Genomic DNA, 15,111 nt, shown 5'->3' on the forward strand with positions numbered 1-15,111 from the left:
TAAACCATCAAACAGTTAATGTACTATTTTTTAACTGGTATTTAACTTTAGGATATTGAGTTATTTTAAGGGGAACTGGAGAGTGGCAGATTCAGAACCCGAATGCACAGGTCAAGTAACGAATCAAACTATTTCTCTTCCTTCCTCACTGCCTGAAATGGACCTTTGCTGTTAGAAATTCTGCTAAATTTCACGTACTATAATTATAACTCAGATCAATTATGATGGAACTTGGTCACTAGTAATAAATCCCAACACGGACATTCTGCTCCAAAATCTGGAGAAGTGGGTCTTTCCCATGAAAGCTCATTACCTAATAAACAAATTTAACAAAAAAGTATTAGGCTTTAAGGTGCTAAAGGTCTGCTTGCTTTGTTTTGTGAAGATACAGACTAAGTAGCCTACCCCTCTGAGATGTGTATCCTATGAGAGAGTCCTTTTGAATTTTGGATGCTTAGTGAACTGTTCCTTAATTAGGAGACAATCAACTATGGCTATACACTGCTGCAAAATGCAGCCTGAGGACGTGAAAGGGCAAATAAGAATTGTATTTCTAATTGTAAAGAGGCCCCCTTTATGATTCATACAATGAATAAAAGAAGGATCACTTGACTCGATTCTATAAGTCTTTTAAAATTGTGGTCAAAATACAGATTATTTCCTTCGTCAAAAGACTCTTGTTCCAATTCTGTTACCACTGACATCAATGTGGATTCTGCTAGAAATCTGAAGAGGAGCTGGATTGGGCCCTACAGCTATAGGCTAAACTTTCTTCTGGAAAGTAGAACTTCTCTTTGAGCAACTAACCTGAGCCGCACTGGACTTCTAGGCTACATCTACACGTGCCCCAAACTTCGAAATGGCCACGCAAATGGCCATTTCGAAGTTTACTAATGAAGCGCTGAAATGCATATTCAGCGCTTCATTAGCACGTGGGTGGCCACGGCACTTCGAAATTGACGCGGCTCGCCGCGGCGAGTCTCATCCAGACGAGGCTCCTTTTCAAAAAGACCCCGCCTACTTCGAAGTCCCCTTATTCCCATCAGCTGAGCCCCATCTGGACGAGACCCACGGCGGCGAGCCGCGTCAATTTCGAAGTGCTGCGGCCGCCCACATGCTAATGAAGTGCTGAATATGCATTTCAGCACTTCATTAGTAAACTTCGAAATGGCCATTTGCGTGGCCATTTCGAAGTTTGGGGCACGTGTAGACACGGCCCTAGAGATACCTGGTTTTACTATTTCTTTTTATTCTACTTCTTTAGTAAATATTCATTTAGGGATTGTCTACACTACTGCTCACGTCAATGTAAGTTATGTCTCTTGGGGGTGTGAAAAAGCCAACCCTCCCCCGAGCAGCACAAAATTACATTGACCTAAGCACTGTCCACGCTAGGGCTAGGCTGGTGGGAGCACGAAGGGGGAAATGCTCTCCAGGCAACACAGATTCTGGACTAATTATGCCAATGGGAGAGTACTTTCCTGGCAGCATAGTGCATCTCCATTAGAATGTAATCATACAGTTTCCCATTTAAATAATATTGGGTAGCTATGTTTTGTATCATTTAATAGAAGTTTCAGGAGAAGCAGATTCCCTGGGCCTCTCCCACTCCCCTTCTCCTTAATTAAACACATAACATGTCATATTTGTTTTATTAGGGAGAAAACCCAAGGAAAAGCACAGGCAGGTGCAAAAGTAAATTGATCATGTGCAAAATAACACTTCATTTGTATATGGAAAGTCTATTTATTGTAAATGACTTCATCTTATAAATCAGACGTTTTGCTGACAAGATGATCACCACCCTTGAATACAAGGAAGCTGCACCCAAAGTACAAATTCAATGGTTCCAGACACAAGCCTCATCTTCCATCCAAGACAAATATAGAATTTAATCTGTACTGCACTGAATGTGGCTTATTAGTTTGCAATATATGGAAACAATTTTCTTTACTATTAAAAGAAGCATTACTTAACCCAGCTTTTTACAGTAAAACCCAGCCCTGATGCCTTGGCAGCAAAGGGCAAGGAGGGGGAAGAAAAAGCACTTAGATTTTCCTCATTCATTGCAGAATCTCATCCAGTACACTTTGGCTGCAAACAAGGCAGATATAGATGAATGACAGCTCACTCTCCTACCATATTCTAAATACTCTATCCAAGGGTAGAGTATTTTGTCATTGTTCATTGCCCAGCAGCAGTTTTTAAAAGCTCTAACATTTAGATTATAGAGAAAAGAAAACATTGTGTTTCTTGGACTAAAGCCGTGTTTCCAAACTTTTCCTTTCACACCCCCTACCTGTAATGGAATGTGTCTGTGCCCCCACACACAGGCACACACACACCCCAACACCCAGGACTGGGGCCAGCAATGGGGCTAACCCTCCATGGCCCACCTACAGGAGGTGTCACCCACAATTTTGGGGACCATTGGACTAAAGGATTGCCCTCACCCAACTATGTGTGGTGATCCTTTGGCTGGCTGGCAGAAAACAGGCAAGAAGCAGGTGATGGAGGTTAGATTAAAAAATTGCAATTAAGGAACTAAAAAATGTGGCAGGTGTGCGGCATAGGTACCCATTACAGAACAGATATGGTTGTTGTGTAAAAGGAACTGGAAAGGGGCTTAGAGGAAAGCACTTAAAAATAAGCTGGAGAAGAGTGGGTTCAGAGCTCGTAACTTAGTACCAATGGGAGTAAAACACTGCTCCATTTCCAGTTTCTTAATCTCTCACATGAGGGGAAGGCAGTTAGGTCCCGTTGGGTGGGACCAGGTTGGGAAGGGAACTTTGGCTGACAGCAGCCACCCCAACAAGGGGAAAATGATTAAGGAAATAAGGATGGTCGGCACTGTATGATTTATTGTTGAGTACTGTATTCCCAGAGGATTTAAGTGAATAAAGCTGTGGTCTAATTGAATCCCATTCATTTTCTCAGGCTTTCATAAGCATGTAAAAGGGACACTATCAAGTCAAACTGGCCCATAATTTCATGGAAAAAATTCTGAAAAAGAGAAAGGAAGAGTTTCAATAGAAACAGTTTTTCTAAAAGCAAATAAACCCTTTCCTTGCAATGTCTGTTTCTCAAAAGTTGCAGCATTACCGTAGTGCTTAAAAGACACAAAGTGAAACTAACTAAAACTGTATTGCAAACAAAAGCGAACCTGGTTATTTTACTTTAACAGATCTGATAAAAATAAGCAGTATATGCCATGAAAAATAAATTAGACTTTTCAATTGTTATGCAAATTCAAAGCATTTTTTAAATTATTGTATTTCTTTTTCTCTTCCATTTTTGACGTTTCAAAATTTATAAAATCCTTTCAATCAGCCTGTCGAGAATTGTTATAGTATCATATGAGGTTAAACAGCACTTCATTATTAAGAGTGAAAAAAGTGTGAATGTATTTTATTGTATTCCCCTCTTTTCCTCGGTAATCACTGATATACTTGTTCCGAGACTCACACTCAGTAAAAATACACATTAACTTTAAACTGAATAGAGCCACAGAGTGTAATAAGCATCCATGTTTACCAAAATTAAAAGTGACAGCAAGTCAACCTAAAATAAAGAGGAAATATGCTAATACACTTCATATAAACAAGCCAGGTCCATTATTAATGCACGAGACTAAATCATATGGTTAAAGAAGTGCTTGCAAGACCTAGATGTTACGTGTTAAGCTCTCAGGATAAGGACAATGCTTCCGACGGTGTTTCAATGGCATCTAACACAAATGGGCTTGTTCCCATAGTACAAAATAATAAATTGAGCACAGTATTTATACCACACTACCCTGGCTATGTCTACACTGTAGCATAACGTCATTTTAAGGCACTTAGCTTGATTTGACAATGTGACGGTCTTCACTGCAAATACCAGTAGGTTGATTTTAAGGTGTGCTAAGGTCAGCTTTCTTGCCCTGCCCCTCTGATGCAGTGTAACAAGATCAAACTTAAAAGATCAAATTAATGATAGTGTAGAAACAGCATTACTTTAGATTGATTTTATTGGTCTCCAGAGGTATCCCACAAAGCCCCACAGGTGCTCATTCTGGCCATTTTCACCTCTGCTGCTCTCCAGGTGCAGAAGAAGTAGGCAACAGGAAGCCCCTGAATTTTAATTCATTTTCTTTCTGACCAGCGTGGACAGCACATGTTGGGACACACCTCAGGAGCCATCCATCATATCTCGCCATCATGACTTCTCAGGGTTCTTCTGACCTGAGTTCTCAGGGTTGCAAAAGAGCTCCAGCATGCAGCCATAACGAGATCCTGGATCTCATTTCTGCATGGGGTGAATAATCTGTGCTGAGCAGACTGTGAATCAGCAAATGTAATGCAGACATTTATGAGAAGATTTCATGGGACACGACTGAGAAAGCATATGCCCACAACTCTAAGCAAAACCGGGTCAAAATAAAAGCGCTTTGGCAGAGTTATCACAAAGTGAGAGAAGCCAATGGGCAATCTGGGTCTTCTCCCAAGATGTGTTGCTACCTCGAGCGGCTCCACGCCGTTCTTGAGAGGGACCCAACCACAATGCCCAAGGGTAGCATGGACTCCTCAAGGAGACTGTCCCTTCAGGTCTCTGGTGAGAGCTGAGAGGATGAGTAGAAGACAGAGGCCAAAGAAGAGGAGAATGCTGACAGTCAGCAGGTATTTGAGGAAGCTGATCATGCCAGCCTGGAGCTCTTCGTCACCCTAGAGCCAGTCTCCTCATTGACACATGATGCTCCAGAGTACAGCAATGCTTTTGAGGGCTCTCCTGGTGAGTATGTTTTTTCTTTTTAGAATGCTATGTACAGATTACAGCTGGCTTGGGGCACAGGTTTACTTCCAGTAAGCATATTTTTAAAGTGCTACAAGCAGTTTGCCGGTCAGACATAGTGGATCTATGTCCCTTAGAATAGCTTGTTAATACTTCTGGGGATGGAGTGCTTATCCATAAAGGTCTCCGCCAGGTACTGTTTATTTTTTTGCACAAGGTTTTTGGGGAGGCCTGATTTATTGCAGCTTCCACGATAGCACACCTTGCCATACCAGGCAGCCAGCAAGTAATCTGATATGGCACCACACAGCATTCTGTCAAGTTTTCCAGCCCTGTGTTCACACAGTATGAGCACATTTTTTTCCCCACTCTTGATTGTTCTTAGGAGGCTGATGTGTCTTTCTGAAACCTAGAAGAAACACAGGAAGTTTTGTTAAAGTTTATCCCCTTAACATTATTGCATTGCTTCCTAGCCGTTTACATTTCCCAGGGCTGCCCTGCCACACCACGTGGCTGGCAGGCTCTCATGGCCCTCTCCCTTCCCACCATGCTGCTGGAGGACTCCCCAGCTCCGCACCCCACTCCCACAACCACACGGCTGCAAAGGATTTATGAGGAGCCACCAAGAAAGATTTTTCTGCACTTCACAGTTTACAGGGCTGACCACTCCCGAGCCTGCCATGAGGCCAGCAGGCTCAAACCCTCCCCCACCACGCAGCTGCCAGGCTGTGCGGACCCTGCTCCTGGACACCAGCATGTCCAGAATGGGCTTACCCTGTTTTAAACGGCTTTTCCCTTGCACAGGATTTATGAGTAGCTGCCGATAAAGTTTTTTTCCACACTTAAGAGTTTACAGGGCTTTGTTTCAAACCACACACACCCCACATCATCCCCCAGTCATCCTTAAGCCGCTAAGATCTTACCATGGCCACAATGAAACTGTCTGGATAACTAATAGCTTCTGTTCTGCAGAGGTTGATTCACTGCCATCCTTAAGAAGCCAAAAGTGGCCTTGGAAAACAAAAGTTGCAGTGATTGTCAAACAGAGATCCAATCATTCTATGGGTAAGCACTGTGTGTCACATTCAAAAATTGCATCTAAATTTTGACGTTCACTGTCTTCAACAGGCAGTGTGAGTTGGGGAGGCAGGGTTGCTGCAATGAGGCAAAAGATCCAGACAGGACCTCATCCTGCAGCAGCTTGAAAAGGCAGACAGGGAGCGAGCCAAAGCCGGTGCTGATCAAAAGTCAGTCCAGGAACCAGGACTCGGCAGAGCTCCTGATGGCTGTCAGGGAGTAAACAGACATCCTGCATTTCACGCTGGTGCTACAGAGGGCACCTGCCCAGGACTGATTACGCAGCCTCCTCACCCTGTTGCCTGGTCTCCCCTCGATATGGCTCAACCCCCACCCGGGTCCCTGAACACAGGGGGTCGGGGGGGGGGGAAGACCAAGACCAGTCTCACGCTCCACCCCAGGATCTCTCCACTCTTCAAAATGCTTACATTCCACCAAACGTGACATCACGATTCCCTTCTTTCTCATACCCCTTAGCCCTCCATGCACCCCCAAATACAAAGAATGGTTTTGTGAAAACCACTGTTATTTATTGGTTCACAGGAGGTGTGGTGCAGTTGGAGGTGCTTTCATAAAGGTCAAGTACACATCATTGTGGGTGGTGGGGGTGGTATCAGTAACAGTAGTTATATGCAGCAGATTCACATGGCTGTCTGTTCATTCATAAAGCTATATTTCAAAGTCTGCCTGATTGCCATTGATTCTGCATGTGCATTGCTGAATACCCTTGTGTCCGGATGTCACAAGCACTGCCCAGGGCATCTGCCTCTGCAACCCAGGCTGGCATGAAATTTTCCATCTTTGATTCGCTAATATTATGGAGAATACAGCATGCTGCAGCCACATGGGGAAAGGAGGATGTTGGTTTGGCAAAGGTCCAAATGGGTCAAAAAGGCACCTCAATCTGGCTTTTAAATGGCCAAAGGCACGTTCCACTGGCATTCTGCACTTGGTCAGCCTGCAGTTGAAGCACTCCTTGCTGCAGTCTCCGGTGACTGTCTATGACTTCATGGGCCATGGGAGCAGAGGGTAAGCAGGGTCGCCCAGTATGACTACGGGCATCTCCACATAGCCAATCTTGATTTTCTGCTGTGGGAAGAAAGTCTCATCCTGGAGTTTTCTGTACAGATCTGAATTTCTAAAGATGTACAAATCATGCACCTTTCCTGACCATCCCATGTAGATGTCGGTCAAACAACCCTTCTGATCTACCAAGGCCTGCAACACCCTGGAGAAGTACTCCTTGTGGTTTATGTACACTGAGACAAAAGTTGTTGGGGGCCAGGATGTGTGCATTCCATCTATCGCCCCACTGCAGTTAGGAAACCCCATGGCAGCAAAGCCATCCACTATGTGCTGCACAGTTCCCAGAGTCACAGTCTTCTGCACCAGATGGGCAGAGATAGCCTTGGTCCTCACTGTAGAGCTGCCCACCCCTAACTGACTTCCCACTGACCGGTAGCTGTCGGGCGTTCCAAGCTTCCACAGAGCAACTGACACCTGCTTTTGAATGGTCAAAGCAGGTCTCATTCTGGTATTGCTGCACTTCAGGGTAGGGGACAGCAAGTCACAAAGTTCCATGAAAGTGGCCTTGTGCATACAGAAGTTCTTCAGCCACTTCTGGGAGACGCAGACCTCCAAAACAATGCGGTCCCACCAGCATGTACTGATTTCACCTCTCCAGAACCGGTGCTCCACTGCAAGCAATGCATCCAGGGAGGCCAGCAGCTCTGCGTTCCTCATCTCCAGGTCTTCAATATCAGCATTGGAATCACCCTCAGCCATCTCATCCTCCACTGACTTTGTCTAATTAAATACTGCACGACACTTCAGGAAGTGGCCATAACACACTGTGCAATATCTATAAGCTTTCAGGATCCATGCTAACGCCATGCAGAAGCATGAGCCGGGGCAGGCTTTGGGAAAATGGCCCAAAAAAATGGCACAAAATTCTTAGGGCTGGCTGTTTGTTTTCCAGTGGCAGAGGAGTGGGGACATTGCACTCTGGGGTGACGATATCAGACACCCACAAGCTACTGCGGCACACTTTTGCCCCATAACCCACTAGCATAAAACCCCAGAATGCAATGGGGCTGTAGGCATTGTGGGATAGGTACCCACAATGCATTGCTGTTTCAGTCAAACATAGCTAAGGCAATGGAGACATACTATGTTGACTTTCTGGACACTCATCTTTATAAAAATCTAGCAGTAAAAAGTCAACTTCAATAAATTTGACTTTATTTCATAGTGCAGATGTAGCCTCACTATGACAGATGAGCAACTTAATGGGAATAGCAACAAGTCTTAGTTGAAATCCTGCTCCTATAGGAAGTTAGTGTGAGTTTTGCCACTAACTTGATCAGTTCTAGAATTTCATTCTATGTGTAGAGCTTCCACTGAAGTTATGGAAGATTCATATGCAAAGGGTTTAAGGGACCAAACTGATCAGCAGGTGAAGATATTATCCTAAATTGGACAACTCCGACCCTGTGTATATATTCACAGAAGATTTTTGCAAAATTTAAGTCACATTTTTAATCCCATTAAGTTTGTTTTCCTATACAGTGATTATCGCCTACGTGGATCAGACCAATGGCCAATCTAGCCAAGTATCTTGTCTTCTGACTGAAGCCACTGCCAGGACCTTTAGATGGAATGAACAGAACAAGATACTTCTGAGTGTTCTATCCTGACCACAGGTCTTAAATAAGACTTAAAACTAGTTCTAAACAACTGTTTGCTATTTTGAATGTTTTTAGCATACCTGAACGTATAAGAGATTCCCTCCTCTCGCATCCCCACAAACATACATTTTGAAGCAAGCTTGCTCAGGCTTTTTTAATATACAGTAATCAGAAACTAAGAGCCATACTTGGATGACTTTCAAGTAGTGAAAAGAACAAGTTATTTTAAATACTAAGGAGAAGCTTAATTTAGCAAGGAGAAAGCTTCTTTAGACACAAGAAAACTTTCAATTTACAGAAGTGAAATACTACAGGTCAGCCATGAGGAACGCTACATGCCAGCTGTTCAATCAGAACATTTTACCACCGCAGCTGAGCAACCAAGTGCAAAGAAAATCTAGTGATAAAAGCGTATGTGCTTGATGTGGCAAAGGGTGAAGCTGGTGATGAAAATTCCTTCTTCCCTTCCCCTGCTAACTTCTCTTAACAGCGTGAGTGCAGCTGAACACACATTGCTTTCTAGAGGCTGCTGTACGACCTCAGACGAAAAACATCAGACCCAGGAAATAATTCTTCTGAGTATATTTGCTCCACAAACGTCTGCCAACTAAGAGTCACAAGTGCATTAAATGGTAACTTGTGTCAACAGTGGGCCATCACATATCTTAGTAACTGCAAACTCTCATTGCTGTCTGCTTGTTCAGCAGGAAAGCTAGTTTTCAATCTCTTGAAAAATCTTTGACTTTTTGCTGCAAGATTTCTGTGCTGAGTAAATTATATTTCAGCATCCAGCTATCACTCGCACATACACTTTGTTTTGATGCTTCTGCAACTATGGCTGATAAAATATTTTATGTTATATATACACTACAACACCATCTTTTCACAGTCTTTGTTTATTCTCCTTTCCTTTTTGCCAAGCTCTAAATACAGTGAACTCTTTCATATCCAGCATTCTATTACCCAGAACTCTCAAATAACTGGCATTTTAACCATAAGTAAATTTTAGTTATGTTTTCCATAAGTACAGCATAGTGAAAGTGAATACAAATAAATACAGCAAATGCAGTACAAGTTTACAGTGTACAATACTACTGTTGTTGGTAAATAAATACTCTGCATACTTTTGTTTGCTTCTTAGTATCTAATCTTGTTTTTCTTTAGTGTTATGCACTCCTAAGTATTATCCAGAGTATTCGAATGTTCAGCAGCCTCCCAGTCCTGGGGCTGCTGGATATGAAAGAGTTTACTGTAACACCAAGCATAAGTTCTAGCAGTGCCACATGTTGGCCTTTCACCTCAAAAAATGGCGACTGCCTCCAAAAGTACAGTTAGATTGATTTTATCCAAAGAGCTATGAACAAAAGCATTCTATATTACCACCCTGTGTGGTAAAAGTGAATTAGGTTTTTATGAGGAACAGACAACAGTTTCACTATTAGACTGACTTTTTGTTCAAGTTGTATGAACCCCCGATCAAGCCGCAGGGAGCGGGACAGCCTGGGATTAGGTTTCACAACTGTTTTTTTGTTTGTTTGTTTAAAACAAACATCATTTTATGAAGTGGGCTTCTTTCCACCACCCCAGTCATAGTAATCTTAGAGGGACATTTCAATTTGGGATCCACTACTCTTACCTGGCTATTGTTGCTGGGCCTTTTCCTCCTTCCAATACCCTCCCAAAAATTCTTGCAGAGAGTGCAGTGGGAAAAATTCTTAATCCCAACGGTTCCTCCTGTCTTCTCACCATTTGGTGGGGGGAGAAAGAAATCAATGCCGGTTGTGAAACTCCCTTTAAGGAATGTCTCAAACTGAGGGTAGATTTACACTAGGGAACAAAGTCAATCTCAGAGACACAATTCTAGCTACACCATTAGTGTAGCTAGAATTGATGTCTCAATACCTACTTTCTGCCCTAGTGTAGTCCAGGGCACTTCTGGCTCACGGCAATATCCCTTACTTCATGGGATAGTGTGGAGTACAGTGATGGACACTGAGCCCAGAGAGATCAATTTTGCCACTTCTTAACACATGCGGCAAAATCAACTGCAGCATATCAATTGTCCAGTAAATATAAATTAGCTCTGACTCAGCCAAGAAACAGACTTGCTAGGAATCACAAGGCATATTTTGCCTTCACCTAACATCCCTAAGTACCTAATTACCATAAAAAGCAATCAGGGAAATGGAGTCCCAGAGTCAACCTTGGGAAATCACAGGGGAGCTGTGTGGTCAGATAATCTGAACATGGTGCACATATGGAAAGCACCCTGTGGGCTCAAATACGCAAAAATAACTGCGGCAGTAAGTGGGCCTTTTCAAGACAGTATAAGCATCTGCCCACCACAGTACTGTATGCTAAGGCTGAGTGAGTTAGTGCTGGTAACATGCTTCAAGGATGAAAAAGTGCTAAGTAGCAGTAGTGTCACCCGGTGACTGAGACATTTAGTAACAACATTAAGTTCAGCTCCATTAATTTTCTACAAAAATCAGATGTTAATTCATATGCAGGTCTGCCAGGTAACACAAACTAAAGAGTGAAACCTGCAAGAAAGATCAGCCTCATTAAGCAACCTCTCAGAATTACTGGGCTCAATTAATTCCAGGAGTTGCACCAGCAGAACCCTGGTTTTGCAGCTGTGGCAGCAGAAAATCCACTCAGACATAGAAACAAAAGCTTCTACCTACAAACCCGTATCCTCCATCTGGGTATACTTCACCTGCACCTTTGTGAGCAGGTTTTCTTCAAGCAACTGATGTTCCCTTCAATGTTCTCTTAAGGCAGTTTCACTGTAATCATTTGAAACAAAGAATAATTTTTTTAAATCTGTTTTTCTATAATAGCTTACTTTTTGTAGATTTCCAATTCTGAGATTTGAATTTGCAAGGAAGATACAGATCTGCTTAATTTGTGGGGAAGTGTATTAGCTGAAGCATCATTCCACTTCAACAGCTCAGAAAAAGTTGTTAATCAAACATTTTATAGTCTGACTACATCTTTGTTAAAGAGGAGTTTCAGATGTTTTAAAACAAGGTTTGAAATGATCCAAGGTAGGGAATGATCCAATTTCATGCACAAAACACAATATCAAGTATCACAATAGCTAATTTTAATGCTTCCTAAATTGACCAAAATGTTTGTCAGAGATACACTAAATGCATAGTTTATTCATCTGCCCTTTGTTTTTTACTGTTAGTCTCTGAGCAAAGCGTTCTTATGGAGAAAAGTGTGCAGGAGTACTGTAACTGCCACAAGTTACTGTTTAAACCTACAGAAACATCATATTTGCCACACCAGATCAAAGCAGCCAATCTCTAACAATATCCAGCATCTAACACTTCAGAGAAAGGCGAACATCCTCTCTTCAAACATGCACCCTGCCAAATGGACAGATTTATATGCAAGAATAGGAATTGATTTTTCCAGAAATTTAGCTATGCAAGTTATAATAACTAGGATACTAATAATTTTTGGTTCAAGGCAAAAGCTGATGTGGTTACTGATAGTGATGCAGTTATCCAGCCCTTTTAAAAATCCTGCCACAGTGCATCTTAAAGAATTAAAACTTCTACTAGTTATTTACTAATCCCACATTTTTATACTACTGTAACGCTGTAATTACTGTTGATAACAGGTCTGCTCTAAATGTAGCTGTACATTAAAATGAGTAGAGAATGAGAGCTGATTAAGTGATCTTGTGTACAATGTTTGTATATCTAAGGATAATGATAGTTGATATAAATCAAAGCCTCTTCTGAGGGAATACAACCAAACAATTTAGCATGCAGCACAGCCCACTCTTTATGTCGATGAATAGTGTATTTAAAGAAATAATTCTTTTTATCATCATTTACAGGCTTATCATACATCATTATACAGTTTCAGAAGTGTACCAACCAGCTTCACATTTAAATAATCCCTGTCAATTTGAAAGGGAACAAAGCATGGTCAACATTCACCATTAAGACACATAATAAAATGTAAAATTTCTAAATACTTCAGTTATCACTTTAAATAAAAACAAAAGTGCTACTGGATGCCACAGTTAAAGATTCCTGCTTATTCTAAGGGACGCATTATAGAGTACGTGTAACAAAACACAGATAAGCAACCACGTAAAGTGACTTTTGGTGAGTATCTGAAAATACTCCATTTCCAACTCAAAGGTTGATTTGTTAGAGATTTTTTTAAAGCATCAGATTTACAGCCTGTACATGTCCCTCCTACTTAAGTTGGCATTGTAACTATTACATTAATCGCTGTCACCATTGTTCAATTAAAAATACACATCAAGCAAAAAGCTGAGCTACCAGAATGCACTTAAACCACTGACTTCAATAGGTTTTTGACCTCGCTGTATAAGCCACGTTCTCTTTTTTAAATGGTTTATCCTGTAGCAATTAATCTGGCACATATTTAAAATAGGACAGTACACCCCTACACCAATTATCCTTCAAACAACCCCACAGGATCTGCCAGATACACCTGAACCTATTCATTGACCTTTACAGTTCATAGAACATAATCTAGTCACAGACCTGACTGAGTTCACCTCCCACTCCAGACAGGTCATACTTGCAAGACAACTACAAATATGTGTTTCTCTCTCAGTATGCCTACGCCAAAGAGTGTCCCCGCTGATGGTACCCGTGAGACACAGCTCTCCCGTCTCCTCAAGTCTGAGAGACCTGCCGCCCTTCAGCCTTTGGGGAGCACCTCTCCCCCATCGGGATGAATTTTACAGGGCAGCTTTTAAAGCCTCTGACACTACTGGAAAAGGAGTTCTGCTGTACGTAAGTTTCACTCATTTACAAACCCCACTGCAACCGCACCCCTGAAGTCTTTAACTAACCCCGCTCTGGGGCCGAGAGAAGAGAACCTGAAGAACCACCTTGGCGAGCTGAAATATGAAGTCTGCAGCAGGGAGAGCCCCTTATTGGGACAGTTCATCAGCTCTCCTTCGGGGGGGGAGTGAATTCTCAAGCGGTTGATTCGCTAAGAGATTTCAAAATCTCACTCAGCACCTTGTTAGACATCCCAGCTCACTCGCTGCGTGGCTCACAACACAGCCCGGCCGCTCCCCACTAGAGAAAGAGACCCTGCAACCTAACGGGACCACCCGGAGACACCCCTCCCCGCCCCGAATACATTGTCCACACAGCCCTCCAGTGTCCCCGGGCTCAGTCACTGGGGCCGAGGGAGACAGGCGCGGAGACAGGCCAATGCCCTGATTTCTCTGAAGTCCCTGTTCCATTACCACCCCGCCCCCAGCCCGCCCTCGGGCTCGCTGCACCAGCCCCACACGGCTGGCGGTAGCGTCCTGGGGAACGAATGGCTACGGCTGAGACTGCTGCCTCATGGTGATGGCGAGCGGGGGATGAGTTCCAGTTCCCAATGACAGGCTCGCGCCTCGGTCTCTCCCTGCACCAAACACGACAGATGCTCCATCCGTCTTTCACCCGCCTCCCCGCGCCGCGCCGCGCCGCGCCGCGCCGCCGACGGGCCCTTCCCCAGCGCAGGTCCGCGCGCACTCACCTCCCTGCGCCTGGCTGCCGGCTGCTGCGTCCCCGCTCTGCGCGCGGGATCCCCGCTCCTCTCCCGGGCCGCTCATGCGGGCAGACAGAGAGCTGCGGCAGCAGCAGCTAGCGCAGCCGGGACCTGTTTACTAGCCAGCTCTCGCGAGAGCGCCGGCCACGAGCGGCGAGGGCAGCGATTGGCTGGCGGTGGGTGAAAGGGGCGGGGCGGGGCGGCTCGGGGCACACCGAAGCGCTCTGTTCAGGCGTGGAGCAGCTGCGCGCCGGGCGCCTGTCCCCCCCCGCTTCCCCCCCCCCAGGCCAGCTGCTCCCCGCACTCGATCTCAGCCCGCCTCCAGGCCCGGCCGGCGTGTAACAGGCCCGGGCAGCGTCCGCGGGCGGCGCTGGGGTTGCCTGTGTCCTGTGGGACGAAGCCTCACGGAGTCACAGTGGTTGGGGAAGTCAGGGCAGGTCTGCGCTAGGGGGGCAAAACTCGGGCTTAGCCGTGCGAGTCTGTATCTTCCCAACACAAAGCGAGCACCTTAAAGACTGACCGTATCGTGTAGTAGGCGATGAGTTTCCGTGGGACAGACCCGCTGCTTCAGATCCAGCTCACTTCATTGACTTCCACGCGGCTACGCTGGTCCGCGCTGGCTGAGGCGCGGAGCCACGTTTCTTTTCAACTCAAGACAATGAAATCGGTGTTGTTTAGGAGCCCTGCTTCTCCCAGGAGCAGTGTGGGCGGTCGCAAAGGGCTGGGAAATGTAGGGGGGTGTCTGTGTGTGTCAATCCTGTGAAACAACAAGCAGTCCTGTAGTAGTAGTAGGCATCCTTCAGTCTGCATAGACTGTGGATCGCGCCCTTTATAGTTTCAATTGAGGACTTCATTTACAGCGTCTACTGTGACTATGAAGAACCACACAAGAGTGACAGTCCTTGCTGCATCTCTTGCAGATGTGGTGGGTGTCTGGCAAGTCCTTAGTGTGCTTTCTGTGCGCTCGCTTCTCTGCTAGCTGTCTGATCCTCATCTCGCCCTTCTGAAGGCCCTTGTGTAACCCCTGCCT

The 15,111-nt window shown here is 44.5% G+C and overlaps 1 protein-coding gene across 4 annotated transcripts in view; it reads right to left on the reverse strand.

Moving 5' to 3' along the window:
* The window catches only part of STK38L (serine/threonine kinase 38 like), a 63,964-nt gene extending 49,771 nt beyond the window's left edge, over positions 1 to 14,193 (reverse strand). The window contains exons 1-2 of one of the 4 annotated variants that reach the window (XM_075004277.1): positions 14,070 to 14,183; positions 3,996 to 5,179 (exon numbers count right to left, since the gene is read on the reverse strand). In XM_075004277.1, coding sequence (XP_074860378.1) covers position 3,996 — 1 coding nt within the window. In that variant the 5' untranslated portion in view covers positions 3,997 to 5,179; positions 14,070 to 14,183. Of the gene's footprint in view, positions 1 to 3,995; positions 5,180 to 5,693; positions 6,202 to 13,425; positions 13,515 to 14,069 lie in introns of those variants that run through there. The other 3 variants (XM_075004285.1, XM_075004270.1, XM_075004293.1) reach the window with 3 other exon arrangements.
* Positions 14,194 to 15,111: the final 918 nt, after the last annotated feature.

Source organism: Carettochelys insculpta, chromosome 1 (assembly GCF_033958435.1).
Source record: "Carettochelys insculpta isolate YL-2023 chromosome 1, ASM3395843v1, whole genome shotgun sequence".
Classification (NCBI taxonomy): Eukaryota; Metazoa; Chordata; order Testudines; family Carettochelyidae; genus Carettochelys; species Carettochelys insculpta.